This window comes from Pan paniscus, chromosome 6, assembly GCF_029289425.2.
Source record: "Pan paniscus chromosome 6, NHGRI_mPanPan1-v2.0_pri, whole genome shotgun sequence".
In the NCBI taxonomy this organism is placed as follows: domain Eukaryota; kingdom Metazoa; phylum Chordata; class Mammalia; order Primates; family Hominidae; genus Pan; species Pan paniscus.
Window position 1 is genome coordinate 48,471,324 of NC_073255.2, and position 21,099 is coordinate 48,492,422.

At 44.0% G+C, this 21,099-nt stretch overlaps 1 protein-coding gene across 4 annotated transcripts in view; it reads right to left on the minus strand.

Annotated features, from left to right (window-relative positions):
* The window catches only part of CDK13 (cyclin dependent kinase 13), a 146,665-nt gene extending 134,247 nt beyond the window's left edge, over positions 1–12,418 (minus strand). For all 4 annotated transcript variants that reach the window (XM_003808700.7, XM_003808701.7, XM_034963997.3 and 1 more), the window contains exon 1: positions 11,208–12,418. In XM_003808700.7, coding sequence (XP_003808748.1) covers positions 11,208–12,418 — 1,211 coding nt within the window. The remainder of the gene's footprint in view (positions 1–11,207) is intronic.
* Between the last annotated feature and the right edge of the window lie 8,681 nt (positions 12,419–21,099).

Genomic DNA, 21,099 nt, shown 5'->3' on the forward strand with positions numbered 1-21,099 from the left:
ATCACGCTACCTGACTTTGAACTATACTACAAGGCTACAGTAACGAAAACAGCATGGTACTGGTACTAAAACAGAGATATAGACCAATGGAACAGAACAGAGCCCTCAGAAGTAATGCCGCATATCTACAACCATCTGATCTTTGACAAACCTGACAAAAACAAGAAATGGGGAAAGGATTCCCTATTTAATAAATGGTGCTGGGAAAACTAGCTAGCATTATGTAGAAAGCTGAAACTGGATTCCTTCCTTACACCTTATACAAAAATTAATTCAAGATGGATTAGAGACTTAAATGTTAGACCTAAAAGCCTAGAAGAAAACCTAGGCAATACCATTCAGGACATAGGCATGGGCAAGGACTTCATGTCTAAAACACCAAAAGCAATGGCAACAAAAGTCAAAATTGACGAACGGGATCTAATTAAACTAAAGAGCTTCCACACAGCAAAAGAAACTACCATCAGAGTGAACAGGCAACCTACAAAATGGGAGAAAATTTCTGCAATCTACTCAAGTGACAAAGGGCTAATATTCAGAATCTACAATGAACTTAAACAAATTTACAAGAAAAAAACAACCCCATCAAAAAGTGGGCAGAGGATATGAACAGACACTTCTCGAAAGAAGACATTTATGCAGCCAAAAGACACATGAAAAGACGCTCATCATCACTGGCCATCAGAGAAATGCAAATCAAAACCACAATGAGATACCATCTCACACCAGTTAGAACGGTGATCATTAAAAAGTCAGGAAACAACAGGTGCTGGAGAGGATGTGGAGAAATAGGAACACTTTTACACTGTTGGTGGACTGTAAACTAGTTCAACCACTGTGGAAGTCACTGTGGCAAATCCTCAGGGATCTAGAATTAGAAATACCATTTGACCCAGCAATCCCATTACTGGGTATGTACCCAAAGGATTATAAATCATGCTGCTATAAAGACACATGCACACGTATGTTTATTGCGGCACTATTCACGATAGCAAAGACTTGGAAACAACCCAAATGTCCAACAATGATAGACTGGATTAAGAAAATGTGGCACATATACACCATGGAATACTATGCAGCCATAAAAAATGATGAGTTCATGTCCTTTGTAGGGATATGGATGAAGTTGGAGACCATCATTCTCAGCAAACTATTGCAAGGACAAGAAACCAAACACCGCATGTTCTCACTCATAGGTGGGAATTGAACAATGAGAACACATGGACACTGGAAGGGGAACATCACACACCGGGGCCTGTAGTGGGGTGAGGGGAGAGGGGAGGGATAGCATTAGGAGATATACCTAATGTTAAATGATGAGTTAATGGGTGCAGCACACCAACATGGCACATGTATACATATGTAACTAACCTGCACGTTGTGCACATGTACCCTAAAACTTAAAGTATAATTTAAAAAAAAAAAGAAGTAAATTATGTCATTTGTGACAGGAAGATAAATACTGCATGATCTCACTTATATGTGGAATCTAGAAAATTCAAACTCATAGAAGTAGGGAGTAGAATGGTGGTTACCAGGGTCTAGGGGAGAGGAGTGTATAGGGAAACGGAGATGTTGATCAAAAGACACAAAGTTTCAGATAGACAGAAGGAATAAATTTTAGTGATCTATTGGGCAGAATGGTGACTACAATAATGCACTGCATATTCTGATACTGACAAAAGAGTAGTTTTTTTGTTTGAGACGGAGTCTTGCTTTGTGCCCAGGCTGGAGTGTCGTGGCGAGATCTCGGCTCACTGCAACCTCTGCCTCCCAAGTTCGAGCTATTCTGCTGCCTCAGTCTCCCGAGTAGTTGGGGTCTACAGGCGCATGCCACCATGCTTGGCTATGTTTTGTATTTTTAGTAGAGACGGGGTTTCGCCATGTTGGCCAGGCTGGTCTTGAACTCCTGACCTCAAGTAATCCATCCACCTTGGCCTCCCAAACTGCTGGGATTACAGGCGTGAGCCACTGTGCCCAGCCAAAGAGTAGAGTTAAAATGTTTTCTTCAATGGCTGTTTCGAGCTGTGTTAAAAAAAAATTATTTTAAAAATGTTTTCACCACCAAAATAGGTATGTGATGTGACTGATTTCTGAATTATCTTGATTGAAGCCCTCCACAGGTAAACACCAAAACATCACACACATAAATATATACAATTATTTGTCAATAAAAAATATATTGGCCGGGTGCGGTGGCTCACGCCTGTAATCCCAGCACTTTGACAGGCCAAGGTGGGCAGATCACCTGAGGTCAGGAGTTCGAGACCAGCCTGGCCAACATGGCAAAACCCCATCTCTACTAAAAGGACAAAAATTAGCCAGGCATGGTGGCAGGCGCCTGTAATTCCAGCTACTCAGGAGGCTAAAGCCGAAGAACAGCTTGAACCCGGGAGGCGTAGGTTGTTACAGTGAGCCGAGATCACACCACTGTACTACAGCCTGGGCGACAACAGTGAGACTCCATCTTAAATAAATAAATAAATAAATTTTAAAAGTATCTGATGGCCGGATGCAGTGGCTCATGCCTGTAATCCCAGCACTTTGAGAGGCCAAGGCGGGCGGATCACGAGGTCAGGAGATTAAGACCATCCTGGGTAAAATGATGAAACCCCGTCTCTACTGAAAACCCAAAAAAAATTAGCCAGGCGTGGTGACGGGCGCCTGTAGTCCCAGCTACTCGCAAGGCTGAGGCAGGAGAATAGTGTGAACCTGGGAAGCGGAGCTTGCAGTGAGCCGAGATCATGCCACTGCACTCCAGCCTGGGTGACACAGCGAGACTCCATCTCAAAAAAAAAAGTATTTGATTCTGTAAGTATCTTATAGAAAAAAAAAAATGATCAAATGAAAGTGGTATTTTAAATCTGAATGCAGAGAACAGGAGGGGCTCAAAGAGAAATCTAAAAGCAAGCAGAACTAACAAAGCATTCCAAGATAAATGTGTGGACCAAAAGACCACTGGAAAAAAGAAAAAGAAAAAACTTTACAGAACAAGAAGTTCATTACAACTATGGAGGGATAAAAGTACTACTAAAGTTTGACACTAGGTACCTGGGAGAAACTACTACCACTTAAAACACACATGTGCACACACACACAGAGACAAATCAAAAACCTAGTCCTAAAACAAAACGTTACATAAAGAAGGTTAAAAGATAAAAGACAAGCTAACGAAAAATACTTGCTAATGCCGCAAAAAAAAAAAAAAAAAAAAAAAGTAGCTATAACACACAAGTAGGTCTTGCAAGTTAATTTAAAAAAAAAAAAAAGAATCAAGAAATTAGAACATCTGGCCAGGTGCAGTGGTTCACACCTGTAATCCCCGCACTTTGAAAGGCCAAGGCAGGCAGACTGCTTGAGCTCAAGAGTTCGAGACCAGCCTTGGCAACACGGTGAAACGCTGTCTCTACCAAAAATAAAAAATTTAACTGGGCATGGTGGCATGCATCTGCGATCCCAGCTACTCGGGAGGCTGAGGTGAGAGACCACTTGAGCTGGGAGGTGGAGGTTGCAGTGAGCAGATGGTGCCACTGCACTCCAGCCTGGGTGACAGAGTGAGATCCGGTCTCAATTAAAAAAAAGAAAGAAAGAAAAAGGCCAGGCACGGTGGCTCACGCCTGTAATCCCAGCACTCTGGGAGGCCGAGGCGGGTGGATCACCTGAGGCCAGGAGTTCGAGACCAGCCTGACCAACATGGAAAAACCTCGTCTCTACTAAAAATACAAAATCAGCTGGGCATGGTGGCGCATGCCTGTAATCCCAGCTACTCGGGAGGCTGAAGAAGGAGAATCGCTTGAACCCGGGAGGCAGAGGTTGCGGTGAGCCGAGATCGCACCATTCCAGCCTGGGCAACAAGAGCAAAAAAAAAAAAAGAAAGAAATTAAAATATCCAGTAAACAGATGAAAATACATTAAACCTTATTAAATATCAAAGAAATGCAAATGAATGAAACAATAATGGTGCCAGGCACCAACAGGGGCTCACAACTATAATCCCAGCACTTTGGAAGGCCAAGGTGGGCAGATCATTTGAGGTCAGGAGTTCAAGATCAGCCTGGCCAACATGGCAAAACCCCATCTCTACTAAAAATACAAAACAACAAAAAAAACCAATAATGGAATATGTGACAACTCCAAGTGTTGGTGAGACTCAGGAAATGGGTAATTCCACACTGTTGGGAAATGTAAATTTGTAAAAGCCTTCTGAAAGACATTTTGAAAGTGTATCAATATTACAAATGTATATACCACCTTTGCCTCAACAATTTTATCCCCAGGAAATTCAATCTAAAGAAGATAATGGAACAAATACACACAAAAAAATTTGCTTTAGATATACACACATAGCAAAAACTAAAAAAAAAACAAAACTAAGAATTTATCAAAGTGGATTCAGCCAAACAATTTATGCTATATCCATACAACAGAATACTAGGAGCTACTAATAAAAATGGTATGCTGTACTATGGAGTACAGGCTACAAGACAGCATTGTTACATGTTCCCGCTTATGGAAAAATCATACGTCCCTGTGCATATATGCATAAAAAAGTCTAGAAGAATATTTATCAAAATGTCATGAGTGATCATCTCATCAGGTAGCTGGACCTAAGGGGCCTTTTAATCTCTTATACTTTTCTATACTAACGGAAAATTTCTACCATTAGCCTCTATTATGCTTGCAAACAGGTGAAAAATAATAAAGAGCAGTAACAGAAAAAAAATGACTCTAAGAAAGGTGAAATAATTTAATGTTAGGTAAATTGAGTTTGGAATGCCAATAAAATATCCCAGTGAAAGTGCCCCTATGCAACTGAAAATGCAAACAGAAAAGCAGGGAGGCGTGTAGATAATTTACCATTTTCGGTTCCTCTCACTAACCTCATTTCCATTTTACTTACATTCCAGTTTTACCTATATTTATCCTCTAATGTACATCAATTTTACTTTCCAAATACATAAAAAACACTAGGTTCTTCCACAATTTAAATGTGCAGGAATTCAAGGAACAAAATCACTGCTAACAAGTAATGCTTCTGATTTTAGCTTGGTACTTTTGCTTCCAACACCCACTTCAAAGCTTATAAATTTATAGAAAACAAAGCCAACCAAAACCAAAATAACAACAACAAAATGATATTCACACAAAAAAAGTCCAAAATAAAGGAAAAAATTAAAATTATCTTATATGTGACTATTAAGCAACATTCACTTCCAACTGGTTTTTCAAAAATAGCTACAATTTTTCAGAGTCGGGAAATAAGTTTGACATAATGTCTGCTCAGAAAATTTTCTCTTTAAAGATTAATTCAAACTCACCAAGAATTTATCTTGATCAGCACAACAGAGGGCAAATATAAACACTAGGTCTGAATTTATTCCATTCACACTAAAGTGACTCCCAGCATCCTCTACTCATTCTAATAAAGTAGAAGCTAGAAGGAGGTTCTTAAATTCCCTCCTTATAAATCGAAACAATTACCTGCCCTATCCTAGAGTATGAGAGTGTATGTAAACCAAAATACCAAGCAAGTTTACAGATATAACTCGCATCTGTGCAGACTGGTTTGCACTAATCTGTAGAGAAAAAATGTATTTAAATTAAACCACCAATAAATAAGCTCTGTAATTTGTCCTCTAGGAGCTTACAATCTAGTAGGGAAAACACAAAGGTAGCCAGCCAACTAAGCAGATATTAAACAGAATTTTTTAAAACTCTACAACAAAGATAAAGTGCTGTGGGGGCACAGGAAAAAAAATGAACTTTTATCTAGATGAATGGAAAAAGGTCTCAAGATAGTGGGATTTAAGGCTGGACACACTGGCTCATGCCTGTAATCCCAACACTTTGGGAGGCAAGGACAGGAGGATTGTTCAACCCCAGGAGACCAGCCTGAGCAACACAGTAAGACACCATCTCTACCAAACCACACACACACACACACACACACACACACACACACACACACACACACACGACAGTGGGATTTTTGAGCTGAGTTTTAAATGCAAAGCTGGAGATGAAGAGCAAAAGAGAGTTTGGAGTGTCTCTTATCATTTAAGCTAACAGAACAACAAGTATAAAAATAGAAATAAAAATGTCTTTGAAAACAGAACTGTGATAGAATGAAGCCAGATCATAAAAGGCATTAACTGATGAAACATTAGGAAGTTTAGACTTGGCCATGCACAGTTGCTCTTGCCTGTAATCCCAACACTTTGGGAGGCCCAGGCGGGAGGATTGTCTGAGGCCAGGAGTTCAAGACAAGTCAGAGCAACATGGTAAAACCCATCACTACAAAAAATACAAAAATTAGCCAGGCATGGTGGCATGCACCTGTAATCCCAGCTACTCGGGAGGCTGAAGCAGGAGGATCCTCTGGGCCCAGGAGTTCGAAGCTGCTGTGAGCCATGATCACATCATCACTGCACTCCAGGGTGGGCAACTGAGCTAGACACTATCCCTAAAAAAAAAAGTTTAGGTTTATTCTAATAATAATTCTAATATAATGGGAGTGACATGAGCTAAACAAAGATATTAAGAAAACTCTCCTGATAAAGAATGAACTGAGAAGAGAAGAATGGATGAAACGAGAAGAATGTTCACAGTAACAGGAAGTCTAGCTAATTAACCTGAAATGGTGATAGAAATGGAAAGAAATATTAGCGTTAGCGGAAAAGAAATGTGATAAGGACTGAGTAGATGTAAATGTCAGGTGAAGTTTGGTCAGAGAAGGAGCAAAACACAAGGCCATCACTTTGAGAATGAAAATAATGATTACAGCTTTGGAAATTTAAGACAGTTAACCTAAACTTCCATTCCCTTCTGAGAGTTTCTCCATTTGTTCTAGTATCCTATTTTTTGACACTTTTTAAAAGCATTTTAAGAATTCCATTCACCTAGGGATATTCATGACTTATTTCTATTAAGTATATATTAAATCAGTGGCATATTTTTTGAGTTTTTTTTTCATTACGGAATATCTTCATTTCATATACTTTTGAACTATAGTTTTCAGGACAAAACACTAAATAATCCATAACAGAGGTACCACATATAACAATAATTTTTCTTATTTATATTTAGAGTCCACCCATCTTTTTCAGATTCTTAGGTTCTTATTATTCCATAATGAATGCTTCTGTGCTTCTTGGTGGAATGGAACTTCCATAGGTTTAGAGAAAGAACAAAACACACATAATAATTTCTTGCACGGATTTTAATCTGACATCAGTAACTTCAGATCAAAATAATTCTGGAAAACCACCACCAATAACTAAGAGTAATTAATGTCTTCAAGAAATGTTTTTAGCCAATCTTTGTAAAGACAAAGTAGGAAAAACATCCACAAGATTTAAACCCAATTGTTCAAAAAAATTACAAATAAATGCAAATAAGCTGAAAGAATCTTTAGAAGATTCATCTTTTAAAATCTTCAAAATGCTGATAAAATGGCCAAGGAACAGAAATCAACACATAAATACCCAAGCAGAAGCTGATTTTTCACCAAAACAGGTCATTATGTGAGGTGGCCAGCACCCCTGAATGCCAACTAAAGTTCAATAAAGCATATGCTTTAAGTGGTAAGTGGCCCATGTTCTTTAATGAATAGACTGCTGTTAGAATTCTTCATATTGTAACCAAAATCCACCTTCATATTGTAACCAAAATCCATGCTCTTTAATATTAAGAGCATGTACTTTCAAATCAGCCTAGGGTTTGAATCCAAGCTGACCTTGGAACAAATCGCTTAAAACCTTTTAGAGCTCCCGTTTCCCAATCCATCAATGGGAATGTTTCCAACTATCACATGGATTTTGGTGGTCAATATATGTTAAATATTTATCAATGCCTGGCACACAGTGAAACACTACAAACGGTACCCTCCCCTCTTTTCAGCACACCCTCACATTTATTATAGGGCCAATCAGCAAGATTACGTGACCTTCCACACCCCAACAGTCAAGTAGTAAAGAAAATATGGCAAACAGATTATACAGGGGAAAAAGTAAAGGTAAGAGGGAACTGATGAAAAGAAATGCATGAGCCGAGGACTGAAGATTCAAATGAAGACAAAGAACAAGTTGTGAAGTGGAAGTCACTAAAATGAAAAGGATTTATTTATCTGACATCAAAAAAAGCTTCAGGCTGGATGTGGTGGCTCACACCTGTAATCCCTGAACTTTGGGAGGCTGATGCAGCAGGTGGATCATTTGAGCCCAGGAGTTTGACACCAGCCTGGGCAACATGGTGAAACCCTATCTCTATTTTCAGCTTATTTAAAATTGTTTTTCATCTTCATACCACGATTTCAATACTATTTTGAATGTGTATGCATTTCCTTGAAAATATCTACACTGACAATTCATTAATATGTAAGTTCTGCATAGGCTGGGGAAAGATTACACTGTTTCTTACAGCATTACACATGGTCTGTATTAAATATTTTGAATGAAGTTTGTAATACAAGCCCACATTAATATTTTGTATGTTCAGTAAACTCCAGCATCCCTTCATTTACCTATTCAACATTTACTAAGAGTGTACTTGTGCCAGATACAGTGCTGAGCACTAGAAATACAATGGTGGACAAGACAGCCCAGTTGCCTTCATGGAACTCACAGCAGTCCATTCATTAAAGAACATGGGCCACTTACCACAAGTAATAAATTCTGAAAATAAATAAAACTTTTCCATTAATCTGTACAAGTGAGTTCAATTAACCGTTCCTAAAAAGTAACAATACATTTATTATATTTTAAAATCTTCAGATTTTCCCAATCAACTATTTTAGCTATTAATTCTGGGCCCTATGTTTTAAGCTGGACATTTGACAAACTAGATATAATGTGAAAAATCTGAAAACCGTATGAGTTTTTTAGTCTAGAAGACTCAGAAATCATGACAACTGTCTTTATATTTTGAAGGGTTAGCATACACGTGTGCTCTGTACCATTCCAAAGGGTTAAACTTGGAGCAATGGTTCGAAGGTGGATTTTGGTCACAATATGAAGAATTCTAACAATTTGGGATATTGAATAATTCAACGACCTTAAATATTTCTGTAAGGCTGCATGCTTTAAAAAGATAAATTTTCACTTAATCCTTGAAATAATCCAGAAAAACAAGTGTTTCCCTGTTACAGTTTAGGAAACTGAGTCTTCAAGGATCTTGCTAAAACACTCAAGTCCCAAATCTAGTGGAACAGGTTGCCTCAAACCAACGTGCTTCCCACCTCTAGATGTATTTCAGGCACATACCAAATGGCCATCTGTCAGGAATGTTAGCCAAGATACCCTAAAGTTCCTTCCAAATTCAACTCTTTAGAAATACTGGTGGTCAATGTAAACACCATGAAAAGATTATGTGTTGAACGGTCCTCCAGAATGCAAGCTCTATGAGGGCAAGTAACTTTTTCTTTCCTGCTACATCCCAATACCTAAAACAGTATATGGCATACAATACAGGGTCAAAAAATACTTGCTAAATATGAATAGTCCTAGTCATACATACCACGATTATATATTTCATATATATATAAAAAATACATACCACTATTATAAAGGATCTCGCTGAAGTATCCAGCAACTAAAAAGCCTGATAAGTACAAAATCCATTCTTAAAATTGCATCAAGCACTTTAAATTGTTCAAGTGCTGAAACTTCAACCAACCAGTTTGCAAAACAAATTCAATTGCAAAAACTGCAAACCCTTTGGCAAAGTATTATAGTTAAAAGTAACATACAAAGTCTTACAAGATACAATGGCTAATTTTGATGAATGAGTTTTTCAATTCTTCGCTAAGGTATCAACTAACATTTTAAGTATGCTTCAACACTCTTTAAGAGTGAAGCAATTTATACAACCTTTTTGGCTTAAAGACAAACTCACGCTCAGATCTCTATAAACATCACACCTTTACATTTATTATGGTGATACTTCAAAAAGGTCTGCTAATTTTGCAGATGCATATTCGTATTATGTTGAGATTCCACATAACCCATACTTAGAGGTACTGTACATCCACTTGCCATTACTGAAACCCAGGAGGAAAAATTGATACAAATGTCATTTTGCAATACTCTACACTATAAGGTCTGGAATGTCCAAACATCTCAAGGAATATAAAAACCCATAAAATACTCGAAAGTTGTTTTTAATGCACTTTGCTTAGTGGATAAGTATATTTTAAGGCACACTTTTTAAAAAGAATATTATATAACAAAAAAAGGCAAGAAAGCTACAGAAAAGTTTTACTCCAATTTCATTAAATTAAATTACACCTTTTAAAGATTTCTGGACAAAGATCCTGATATTTAAAGGTCTAGTTATATTGTGTTTTTATCCTTCGGGCATATATCTAAGAAAAAGTCTACTTAGCTTTTAAAGTAAGCAGTTACAGGCTTATAATAGTGTAAGAATGTACTCAGCCATTCACTTGGTTACACTAGGTTACACCACCCAGATTTATAATGTTATTAGCAACTGTGTGTCATCACAAACCAACAAAGAAACCACAGTCTTATCATTTTTTCTACCTTCTATAATTATGACTTTGAAAGATCAGGTAAAAACTATCCCACACAAGAATATCACTAAATAGATACCTTTTTTATCTTCAGTATTCAGGACTATCGGCTTCCACCTAAGCTTTTTTAACATACTAAAAGAATAAACTTTACAAAAAGGCTGCTTCTCCCATTTCTGTAATAATCATAAGAAACATCTGCAATCCACATCTAACTCTGACATCAGTACCTGATTCTTATTCCCCTGTACAATACTAGATCCTAAGTTGCAGTCCATTCCTAAATTCCCAACAATGAAACCTCTTCACAGAACTTTCAAAATTGAGACTTAAACCACCTCTAGGTTTACCCAAATTGTACCAGAAAAGCAAAGAGCAACTGAGAGAAACCTGTTAACACATTAATGCAACAAGTCTGAAACTTTTAATTCTTCCTTAGAAATCTTTCCAGCCACAGCTAGGAGAAAAGTTCCGTTCGCCCATTTGCTTTGTCCCTTCGACCCCCTAAGAAAGTGTCACGCGCGCGAAAACGCCTATCCTTCCTGGGAGGCTCAAGCGGTGTTGTCTCGTCTCGGTGGTGGACCTGAGTCGTTCTGAGGACCCGGTCACCACTTTCCCTTCCTCCTGGGGATCTGGCCAGCGCAGCCAAGGCACACACGGGCAGAACGGCGGGACTCACCTGAGCACAGGGCTGTAGGGACTGCGAGAGCGGCGCCAGCTGCTGCTGCTGTAGGGACTAGGGGACACGTCGCCGCCCCGCTCGTAGGAGCTGTGGCGGCTGTAGCTGGGGGAGCGGCGGCGGCTGTAGGGGCTCGGGGAGCGCGGCAGCCGCCGAGAATAGGGGCTGCTGCCACCTCCTGCCGGGCTGGGGGACTTGCGGCTCCTCAGGCTCTGAGAGGCCCTGTGGGACACCGGGCTGTCGTCCCGGCCTCCCAGCGGGCTGAGGGACCGCCGCCGCCTGTAGGCCTTAGGCTCGGTCTTGTCCTCCCGGTAGGCCTTGGGCGGTTCCTTGTAGGCCGAAGGCGGCTCCTTGGACGACTTAGTCCGGCTGCGGTGGGCCTTCGAGTCCCGGTCCTTGCGGCTGCTACTGCTGCTAGATGTGGCCGAAGCGCTTTTCCGGCGGCCGCCGCCGCTGCTGCTGCTGCCGCTCTTGGCGACCTCGGCCCGTTCCTCGCCGCTGTGGCTGTGGCGGCTGCGGGACTTGGAGGCCTCGCTGCCACCGCGCTGCCCATCCCGCCGCCGGTGCTCGCGGTGGCGCTCCTTGCTGCGGCCACTGCTGCTGCGGCGGTCCCGGCGGGGCCTGCGCTCCGACCCCTCCCCGCGCCGCTGGGTGCCGGAGGAGGAGGCCGGACTCCCGCCGCTGCCCCCCGTTCCCCCGGCAGCCGTCGCCGCCGTTGCCGCGCTGGCCCCCCCCAGCAGCAGCCCCTGCTCGGACTGGGAGCTCACATCCTCGTATTCCACCAGCGGGGTCACACCCCCGCCGCTACTAGCACCGCCACCGCCGTCCTGCTGCGGCTGGGGCAGCGAGAAGACCCGACGCTTCTCCGCCTCCTGCCCGGCGCGGGGTCCGCGACGCCGCTTCTGCCGCCCTCCTGCGCGCCTCTTGCCTCTCGCCAGCCGCTTGACCTCCAGAGGGGGGCCCGGGCTGAAGCAAGAGGAGGAGGCCGCGGCGGCGGCGGCTGCGGCGGCGGCCGTGCCGGGAGCAGCCAGGAAGAGCAGAGGCGGCGGGGGCGGCGGCGGTTGCAGGAGCTGCGGCTGCAGGAGCGGCAACAGCAGCGGCGGCTGCTGAGGGGACAGGAATCGCCTCCGCTTGCGGCGTTCCTCCAACTTCTTCTCCGCCCAGCTCAGGCCCCCGCCTCCCCCCAGCGCCGTGTCCGAGCTGCTCGGCATCGCCTAGAGCCAGCCGCAGAGCGCGGCGCGGGTGCGGCCTCCTCCCGGGTCAGATCCTGGCCATCTCCCCCGCCGGAAACGGGAGCGGCGGCGGACGGACACCGAGCACCAGGGCCGGCCGGGAGACGCGCCACGATAATCCGGGTCGGGACTCGGGTCCCTGGGTTCCAGGTCACAGTGGGGTACGCAGCAGCCTCCGGGCCTCAGGGAAGCAGGAATCCGGGCGGCGGAGCTCCCGATTGCGCTCGTCGTCCTATCCTCGGCAGCGAAAACACCAGATGCGCCGGGCGCTGACCTGCGGGGGAGTCCCGAGTCCTCCAAGTGCCCCCGGGGGTGGGGGAGCGGCCTTGGCCGCGCTCTCGGCTCGGGCAGCGCAACGCGGAAGTACCACCTTCGTCGCCGCTTCACTCCATCGCGCCCTGACGTTGGGTGCAAGTTCAGGGGAGGGGAGTGGGCGAGACAACAACACGCCTCCACCGCCTCCTCCTCGGCGTCGACGTCGTCCTCCTGTGGTGGCGGCGACACACCGCAGGCGCCTCGGAAGTGGCCTGGGCCTGACAACAACTCCCGGCCTAGGGCCTCGCGCACTCTGCGGCCCGCGGGGCTGGGCAGCGGGGCGGGGCGAGGCGGGGGCGACCGGGCTGCGGCTCTCGGTGGGGGCAGCGACTGTGCGGGGCTGGGCGGGGGGCTATTTCCGGGGAGATGGGGGCGGGGGCGTTTCTGAGTCTGTGGCGGTAGGTACGGGCCCTGACTTTCTTCTTCTTTCGCCGCCGCCGCCGCCGCCAGCAGAGGTGGCGGAGCTACCCCTTTCCTCCGCTCCCCCCCTCCACGAGGAGGCTCCTGGTGTGCGCGGCCGGCCCCGGCTCGCTCCTCCCCTTCCCTCTCCGCTCCTCGTCAGGAGGAGGGAGAGCAACGGGACTTGCTGGTTGGGCCCTAACCTCCACAACCCCTCCTTCTCGCCTCGCTCTTTCGGCTTTTCCCCTCAGCCCTGTCGTACGACCGGGAGCGCGCCCGCAATTCACGCTCAGAGAAAGCCGAAGATGAGAGGTGGCCGGAGCAAGAGAGGCGGGAACAAAGTTGCCGCGCACTGGCGTGCTCGCTCCCGCCAGGGGCCGGCAGGCCGCACCGGAAGTGGCATGATGTAGAAACCGCTCGGCTTCCGGCGAGGGTGGGACTCCGTGTGAAGAAGGGTTAAAGAAAGGAGAGGATTCGTGCGCCGCCCACTGCTGTTGCTTGAGACTCTGCTCGTGGTGGCGCGCCTGTCGTGCTTGTTGCTTGCGTCCAGCGCGCAGTGCCGGTTCCGGCTCTCTGCAGACGCCGCACTGCCTGCCTGTTGAGCGAAAGGTCACAGTGAGAACAAGTGTTTCTGGAGACTGCGAGGGAAATAATGCTGTTGGTGGCCTTCTGGAGTAGGCAGTTACCCCCCGTGTACCTTCAGTCAAGCCCTGGGAGTGGAACAGCTGCGAAAGGAGAGGAAACACCCCGCAAAACAGGGTGGAGATGGCGTTGGTTTAACTTGTCTCACGTACGCCAAAGTTCGAGGCCCCATCTTTTTTTTTTTTTTTTTTTTTTTTTGAGACTGAGTTTCGCTCTCGTTGCCCAGGCTGGAGTGCAATGGTGCGATCTCGGCTCACCGCAACTTCCGCGAGGCCCCTTCTTATCCTAAAAAACACACTTGGGAATCACAGCTCAAGCTTCGGTAACACTATTTACTTTAAAATAAAAATTTTTAAAGCTTTAAATCAATACAGGAAATAAGTGGAATGTTAAAAGGAACTACTGAAAATTCCAAATTCTCAGGAGCCTTGAAATCAAAACATCTTGTGCGAATGAGGACTGCCCTCTTAGTACTTCACCCACTTTCACCTTCATATCTAAACCTTTGGGGTTGCCAAACTTAGCCATATAGTGACCTCACATCTCATTTCTTGCCTTAGAATTGCCCTTCAGTTACAGACTGAGCACTCGGGATAATTAGACTAAAATGTAAATGGCTTATTGGCTTTTAGAATGGTTGGAAACGCAAGCTAACCCTGTGCAGTGGCACACGCCTGTAGTCCCAGCTACTCCGGAGGCTGAGGCAGGAGGATCTCTGGAGCTCAAGAGTTCGAGGCTGGAGTGAGCCATGACCGTGCCACAGCACCCCAGCCTGGCCAATCAGCAGGGCGAGGCCCTGCCTCTAATAAAAGAAAAAGCTAAGCCGTCTGTTCAATGACTAAATGTAGTAACCCCTTTGAAAATTCATTTGTTCAGATCATCAGTTGGTTTAGTTCTTAAACACTTGGTATCTATCCATCGTTAATACCTTAGTGTAAATTATTTTAATCAGTTTGACATCACAGTATCACAGACTGGCCTGATTTAAGCTAAGATCAGACTTCACTGACCGAGTACAAAGGATGTTGGTTTGCTGAAGGATAAAGGAGGAGGCAAAGGAATAGGTAATCTTAAAGTCAGAGCATTTCCCAGGAGGGCAGGCCTGGGTGGGCAACACCATGGGATGGGCATTGGGAAACTGAATAGAAAAATAGGGGGCAGGGTTCCTAAAACAAATTTCTCGTTGACAGTATTGTTGAGTGAAGGTCCTGTAGCCAGCCTCCTACCAAAGACTGTTTAGCAAGTGGCTTTTTCAGAAACATGTAGGATCAACTTGTTCCATCATCCTACGTTAAATAGACTGGAATAACAGAACAAAGAGAGCAAATAAGAGGTTTAGCTTGCAGCTCCCCTCGTGTACAACCAGTTCCACTTGAGAATGTCATCTTCTATCATATATTTTCAAAGAAAACTTGATCCATAGTAAATGGATAATTCCCATGTGTAAGTGTATTAAATGGAGAAGAAGGGAAAAAAAGTAAATTGATAGTTCCCAATCCAGGGTGCAAACAAAAAACATGTACTAAAATATTTTTACTGTGGTTCTACCACCCCCATGTTTCCTCAAAGATTCTACCTTTGGTGGGGGAGGTTGAATGAACATTTTGAGCTCACAATACCTGCCCACGTGGTTGGAAACACTAATAACTAATAGGATTCAAACTCCAAAAAATGGGAAGGACCTTTGAATTAGAAGCCGTCTGTTTCTATAAACCTGTCTGCTTGCCTGAATATTAAAGAGATTTGAAATTCCCATTTACGACTATATTTTTATTACTGCTTGTGTGTGGGGGGGGTGGGGAGTTCGTGTTTTGTTTTGTTTTTGTTTTTGTTTTTTTTTGAGACAGAGTTTTGCTCCTGTCGCCTAGGCTGGAGTGCAGGGGTGCAATCTTGGCTTACTGCAACCTCCGCCCCCCCCAGGTTCAAGCGATTCTCCTGCCTCAGCCTCCCGTGTAGCTGGGATTATAGTTGCCCGCCACCATGCCGAGCTAATTTTTTTGTATTTTTAGTAGAAACGGGGTTTTGTCATGTTGAGCAGGCTGGTCTCAAACTCCTGACCTCAGGTGATCCGCCCGCCTCGGCCTCCCAAAGTGCTGGGATGACAGGCGTGAGCCACTGCACCAGGCCCCAGACTCATCTTTTATGCAGTTCAGAGGCCCACAGTGTTAGCACTTTTTTTTCAGAAGTGCAATATTGCTTCTATGTGCTGGGGAGTGGGAATTCTTGCTGGTTCAGTAAAGCTGAGGGATACGTATTTATAAAACAGTAATGGTGGAGTAAACTTCTAGCTGTCTTCCTAAATGGATTTTCCCTTGATTACCTAAGTAACAGTATCCTGGGTTTGATGGGGGTAAATGTGCCTAGCTAAAAACTACATCTCCCAGTATTCCTTGCAGATAAGACGTGATCATGGGCTCCTGCCAATGAAGTGAAGTGGAAGTTGTTGGGCGAAGCTTATGGAAATGATTCTTTAAAAATGGAAGGTCAGGGCCGGGCCCGGTGGCTCACGCCTATAATTCCAGCACTTTGGGAGGTTGAGGCGGGCAGATCACCTGAGGTCGGGAGTTCAAGACCAACCATGACCAACATGGAGAAACCCTGTCTCTACTAAAAATGCAAAATTAGCCCAGTGTGGTGGCGCATGCCTGTAATCCCAGCTACTCGGGAGGCTGAGGCAGGAGAATCGCTTGAACCCGGGAGGCAGAGGTTGCAGAGGTTGTGGTGAGCCCAGAGTGCACCATTGCACTCCACCCTGGGCAACGAGAGCGAAACTCCATCTCAAAAAAAAAAGGAAGGTCAGTTTTGCTGACCTGTACCTTCTGCCCCTCACTCTTACTTCTTACTTTTCTCTACATCTGGAACTCAAATGCAATACTGGAGTTTGAGCAGCTGTCCCATGACAACAAAGGAATAAGCACAGGCTAAGGATGGTGAAGTGAAAGGAAGATAGAAAGACGTGACTCCTCGGGGGCATTATGGATCCTTCAAACCAACCCTAGACTAAAAAAGGAATAATTTGTTTAAGCCACTGCTATTTTCAATTATATTACAGCCAAATTAAGTTGCTAAATATTACCATGTGACCCCATGTCCTCATTCCATTCCATGGTAGGTATCATTAATTAATGGCAGCACTCCTTCCTGCTCACCCTAAATGTAGCCTCAGAATCCCACAGACACAGTGATGCAGTCATCCATTACCAATAGATCAGGGATGGTACTAGCATTAAACTTATTTTTCATGTTGTCCTAAAATAATTTTCGTGATTTTTGGGGAGTTGGTTTTTCCAAAAACTTAAGATTCATGTCCTGGCCCCAAACTACATTTTTTTTTTCAGACGGGGTGTCTCTGTTGCCCAACCTGGAGTACAGTGGTGTGATCTCAGCTCACTGCAACTTCCACCTCCCAGGTTCAAGCAATTCTTTTGCCTCAGCCACCCAAGTAGCTGGGATTACAGATGTGCGCCATCACGCCTGGCTAATTTTTGTTTTAGAGACGGGGTTTCACCCTGTTGGTCAGGCTGGTCTTGAATTCCTGACCTCAAGTGATCCACCTGCCTCGGCCTCCCAAAGTGCTGGGATTACAGGCGTCAGCCACCGCACCTGGCCAAATATTTTTTATTCTGTAATTTTACAAGAATGTGTAGGTCCTCTTAGGAGATAAATATTCATGAATATTTGGAAGTTCAACTAGATAACAAGAGTATTTCAAGTTACTAATTACATCAACAAATTTGAGAGAAACAAACATGAACAATTCATCTGTGTTTTGTTAAAATTTCTCATAAGTAGAATCATTAGCATCTTAAAATATAATGCTGATGACGATATAGGTCACAGGAAATCTTTTCTACCAGAACTTTTTTTTTTTATTTTTGAGACAAAGTCTTGCTCTTGTCCCCCAGGCTGGAGTGCGATGGCATGATCTCGGCTCACTGCAACCTCCGCCTCCCAGCTTCAAGCGATTGTCCTGCCTCAGCTCCCCCGAGTAGCTGGGATTACAGCCGCCTGCCACCACGCCTGACTAGTTTTGGTATTTTTAGTAGAGACGGGGTTTCACCATGTTGACCAGGCTGGTCTCAAACTCCTGACCTCAGGTGATCCACCCGCCTCGGCCTTCCGAAGTGCCGGGATTACAGGCGTGAGCCACCGCGCCCGGCCCATTTCTACCAGAACTTTTTAACTGGCAATATGAGTCTTATTTTGTTTACAGAACATTACAAAAAAAGGATAAAAATCAGCATTTAAGAATTGATTCACTCACATTTATGGTCTGTTGATTTTCAACGAGGTGCCAAGACAATACAATGGGGAAGAATAGACTTTTCTTCAACAAATGATACAGGGACAACTGGATATCCACATGCAAAAGAAAAAAGCTGGATGCCAACCTCATACCATATTAAAAAAAAAATCGAAATGAGCCAAAAGCACATGTGACAAAAGGAAAAATAGATAAACTGGATTTCATCCAAATTAAAATTCCAGACAGGCAGATTGCTTGAGCCCAGGAGTTGGAGACCAAACTGGGCCAAACCCCATCTCTACTAAAAATACAAAATTTAACCAAGTGTGGTGGCGCACACCTGTAATCCCAGCTACTCTGGAGACTGAGGCAGGAGAATTACTTGAATCCAGGAGGTGGAGGTTGCAGTGAGCCAAGATCCCACCACTGTACTCCAGCCTGGGTGACAGAGTGAGACACTGTCTCAAAAACAACAACAAAGAAAAACTGATCCTGTACTTCACATTTGCCAAGAGGATAGATCTTAAGTGTTATCAGAAAAAGAAAAAAAATTTGGCCGGGCGCAATGGCTCATGACTGTAATCCCAGCACTTTGGGAGGCAGAGACAGGTGATCAACTGAGGTCAGAAGTTCAAGACCAGCCTGGTGAAACTCCGTCTCTACTACTAATACAAAAATTAGCCAGGTGTGGTGGCACACAACTGTAATCCCAGTTACTCAGGAGGCTGAGGAACAAGAATCACTGGAACTTGGGAGGCGGAGATTGCAGTGAGCAGAGATGGCACCACTGCACTCCAGCCTGGGTGACAGAGCGAGACTCTGTCTCAAAAAAAAAAAAAAAAAAGTTTAAAGGACCTAAACAGACATTTTTCCAAAGAAGCTATACAAGTGACCAAAAAGCACATGAAAAGATGCTCAGTGTCATTATCCACTAGGGAAATTCGAATCAAAACCACAGGAGATACCATTTCAAACACCAGAACCAGCCTGGGCAACATGGTAAAACCTCAGCTCTAGAAAAATACAAAAATTAGTTGGGTGTGGTGGTGCACACTTGTAGTCCCAGCTACTTGAGAGGCTGAGGTATGAGAATCGCTTGAACCTGGGAGGCGGAGGTTGCAGTGAGCCAAGATCGTGCCACTGTACTCCAGCCTGGGTGACAGAGCGAGACCCTGTCTCAAATATAGATAAATAAACAAAACAAAATTTAAAAAAAGTATGACTATAATCAATAGACAAGTTTTGTTGAGGATGTGGAGAAATTGGAACTTTCATACACTGCTGGTGGAAGTGTAAAAATGGGGCAGCCACTTTTTAAAAATTTAAATGTTTATTTATTATTGCTTAATAATCAACTTTTGTTGATTAAATATTATGAGAAAATCTTCTCTCAAAATGTCTTTTGTGCTTTTTGTTTTGTTTTATTCATTTATTTATTTTGAGACCGAGTCTCGCTCTATTGCCCAGACTAGAGTGCAGTGGGGCAATCTTGACTCACTGCAACCTCTGCTTCCCAGGTTCAAACGATTCTCCCACCTCAGCCTCCTGAGTAGCTAGGATCACAGGCGTTCCACCAAACCCAGCTAATTTTTGTATTTTTGGTAAGGATGGGGTTTCACCACGTTGGCCAGGCTGGTCTCAAACTCTTGACCTCAAGTGATCCATCCACCTTGGCCTCCCAAAGTGCTGGGATTACAGCTGTGAGCCACCACGCCGGGCTGGATGTAGTCCCTTTGGAAGATAATTTGGCAGTTCCTCTAAATGCTAAACATATAATTACCATATGACCCAGCAATCTCACTCCTAGGCATATCACCCAAAAGGTATGAAAACATATGTTCGCACAACATGTCATGATAGGTAAAAAAATGGAAACAACCCAAACTTTTATCAACTGATGAACAGATAAGCAAAATGTGGCATATCCATACAATGGAATATTATTCAGCAATAAAAAGGAATGAATTTCTAATACATGCTACAACATGGATGAACCTTGAAGACATTATGCTAAGTGAAAGAAGCCTTAGTTTCTCTCTCATAATCATCACCTGAAGTACAAAATAGATATTATTATCATTTAACAGATGAGAAAAGTAAAGATCAAAGAGACTGAGTTGCCTATAGCCACATAAACAATAATGTGAAACAAATTTTAACCTCAAAACATATTCTAAACACAAATAAAACTATTTTTTTAAAGTGTCTGATACAGTTTTGCTGTGTCCCCATTCAAATCTCAACTTGAATTCTATCTCCCAGAATTCCCACATGTTATGGGAGGTCCCCAGGGGGAGATAATTGAATCATGGGGTCCAGTCTTTCCCATGCTATTCTCTTGATAGTGAATAAGTTTCACAAGATCTAATGGGTATATTACGGATTTCTGTTTCTCCTCTTCTTCATTTGCTCTTGCCACCGCCATGTAAGAAGTGTCTTTTGCCTCCTACCGTGATTCTGAGGCCTCCCCAGCCATGTGGAACTGTAAGTCCAATTAAACCTCTTTTTCTTCCCAGTCTCAGGCATGTCTTTATCAGCAGCATGAAAACAGACTAATACAGGGTCAAAGTCTTGATCTACAGCTCTTTTCCTTTGTGGTGTCCTCAGTAACCACACAGATGCTTTTCATCTTTCCTTTTCCCTCTCTTTGTTCCTGGCCTTCTTCTTATTGTCCTGAGCATAGCTAAAAATTACCAGTGGAATTCAAGGGATTTAAAAATCAAAAATCTTAGGTCAGGCACAGTGGCTCACACCTCTAATCTCAGCACTTTGGGAGGTCAATCCCAGCACTTTGGGAGACCAAGGTGGGTGAATCACTTGAGCCCAGGAGTTCGAGACCAGCTTAGGCAACATGGCAAAAACCCTATCTCTACAAAAAAAAAAAAAAAAAAAAATTACCTGGGCATGTTGGCTCACACCTGTATTCCCAGCTACTCAGGAGGCTGAAGTGGGAGGATCACCTGAGGCCCAGGAGGCAGAGGTTGCAGTGGACTGAGATTGTGCCACTGCACACCAGCCTGGGTGACAGAGTGAGACCCTATCTCAAAATAAAATAAAA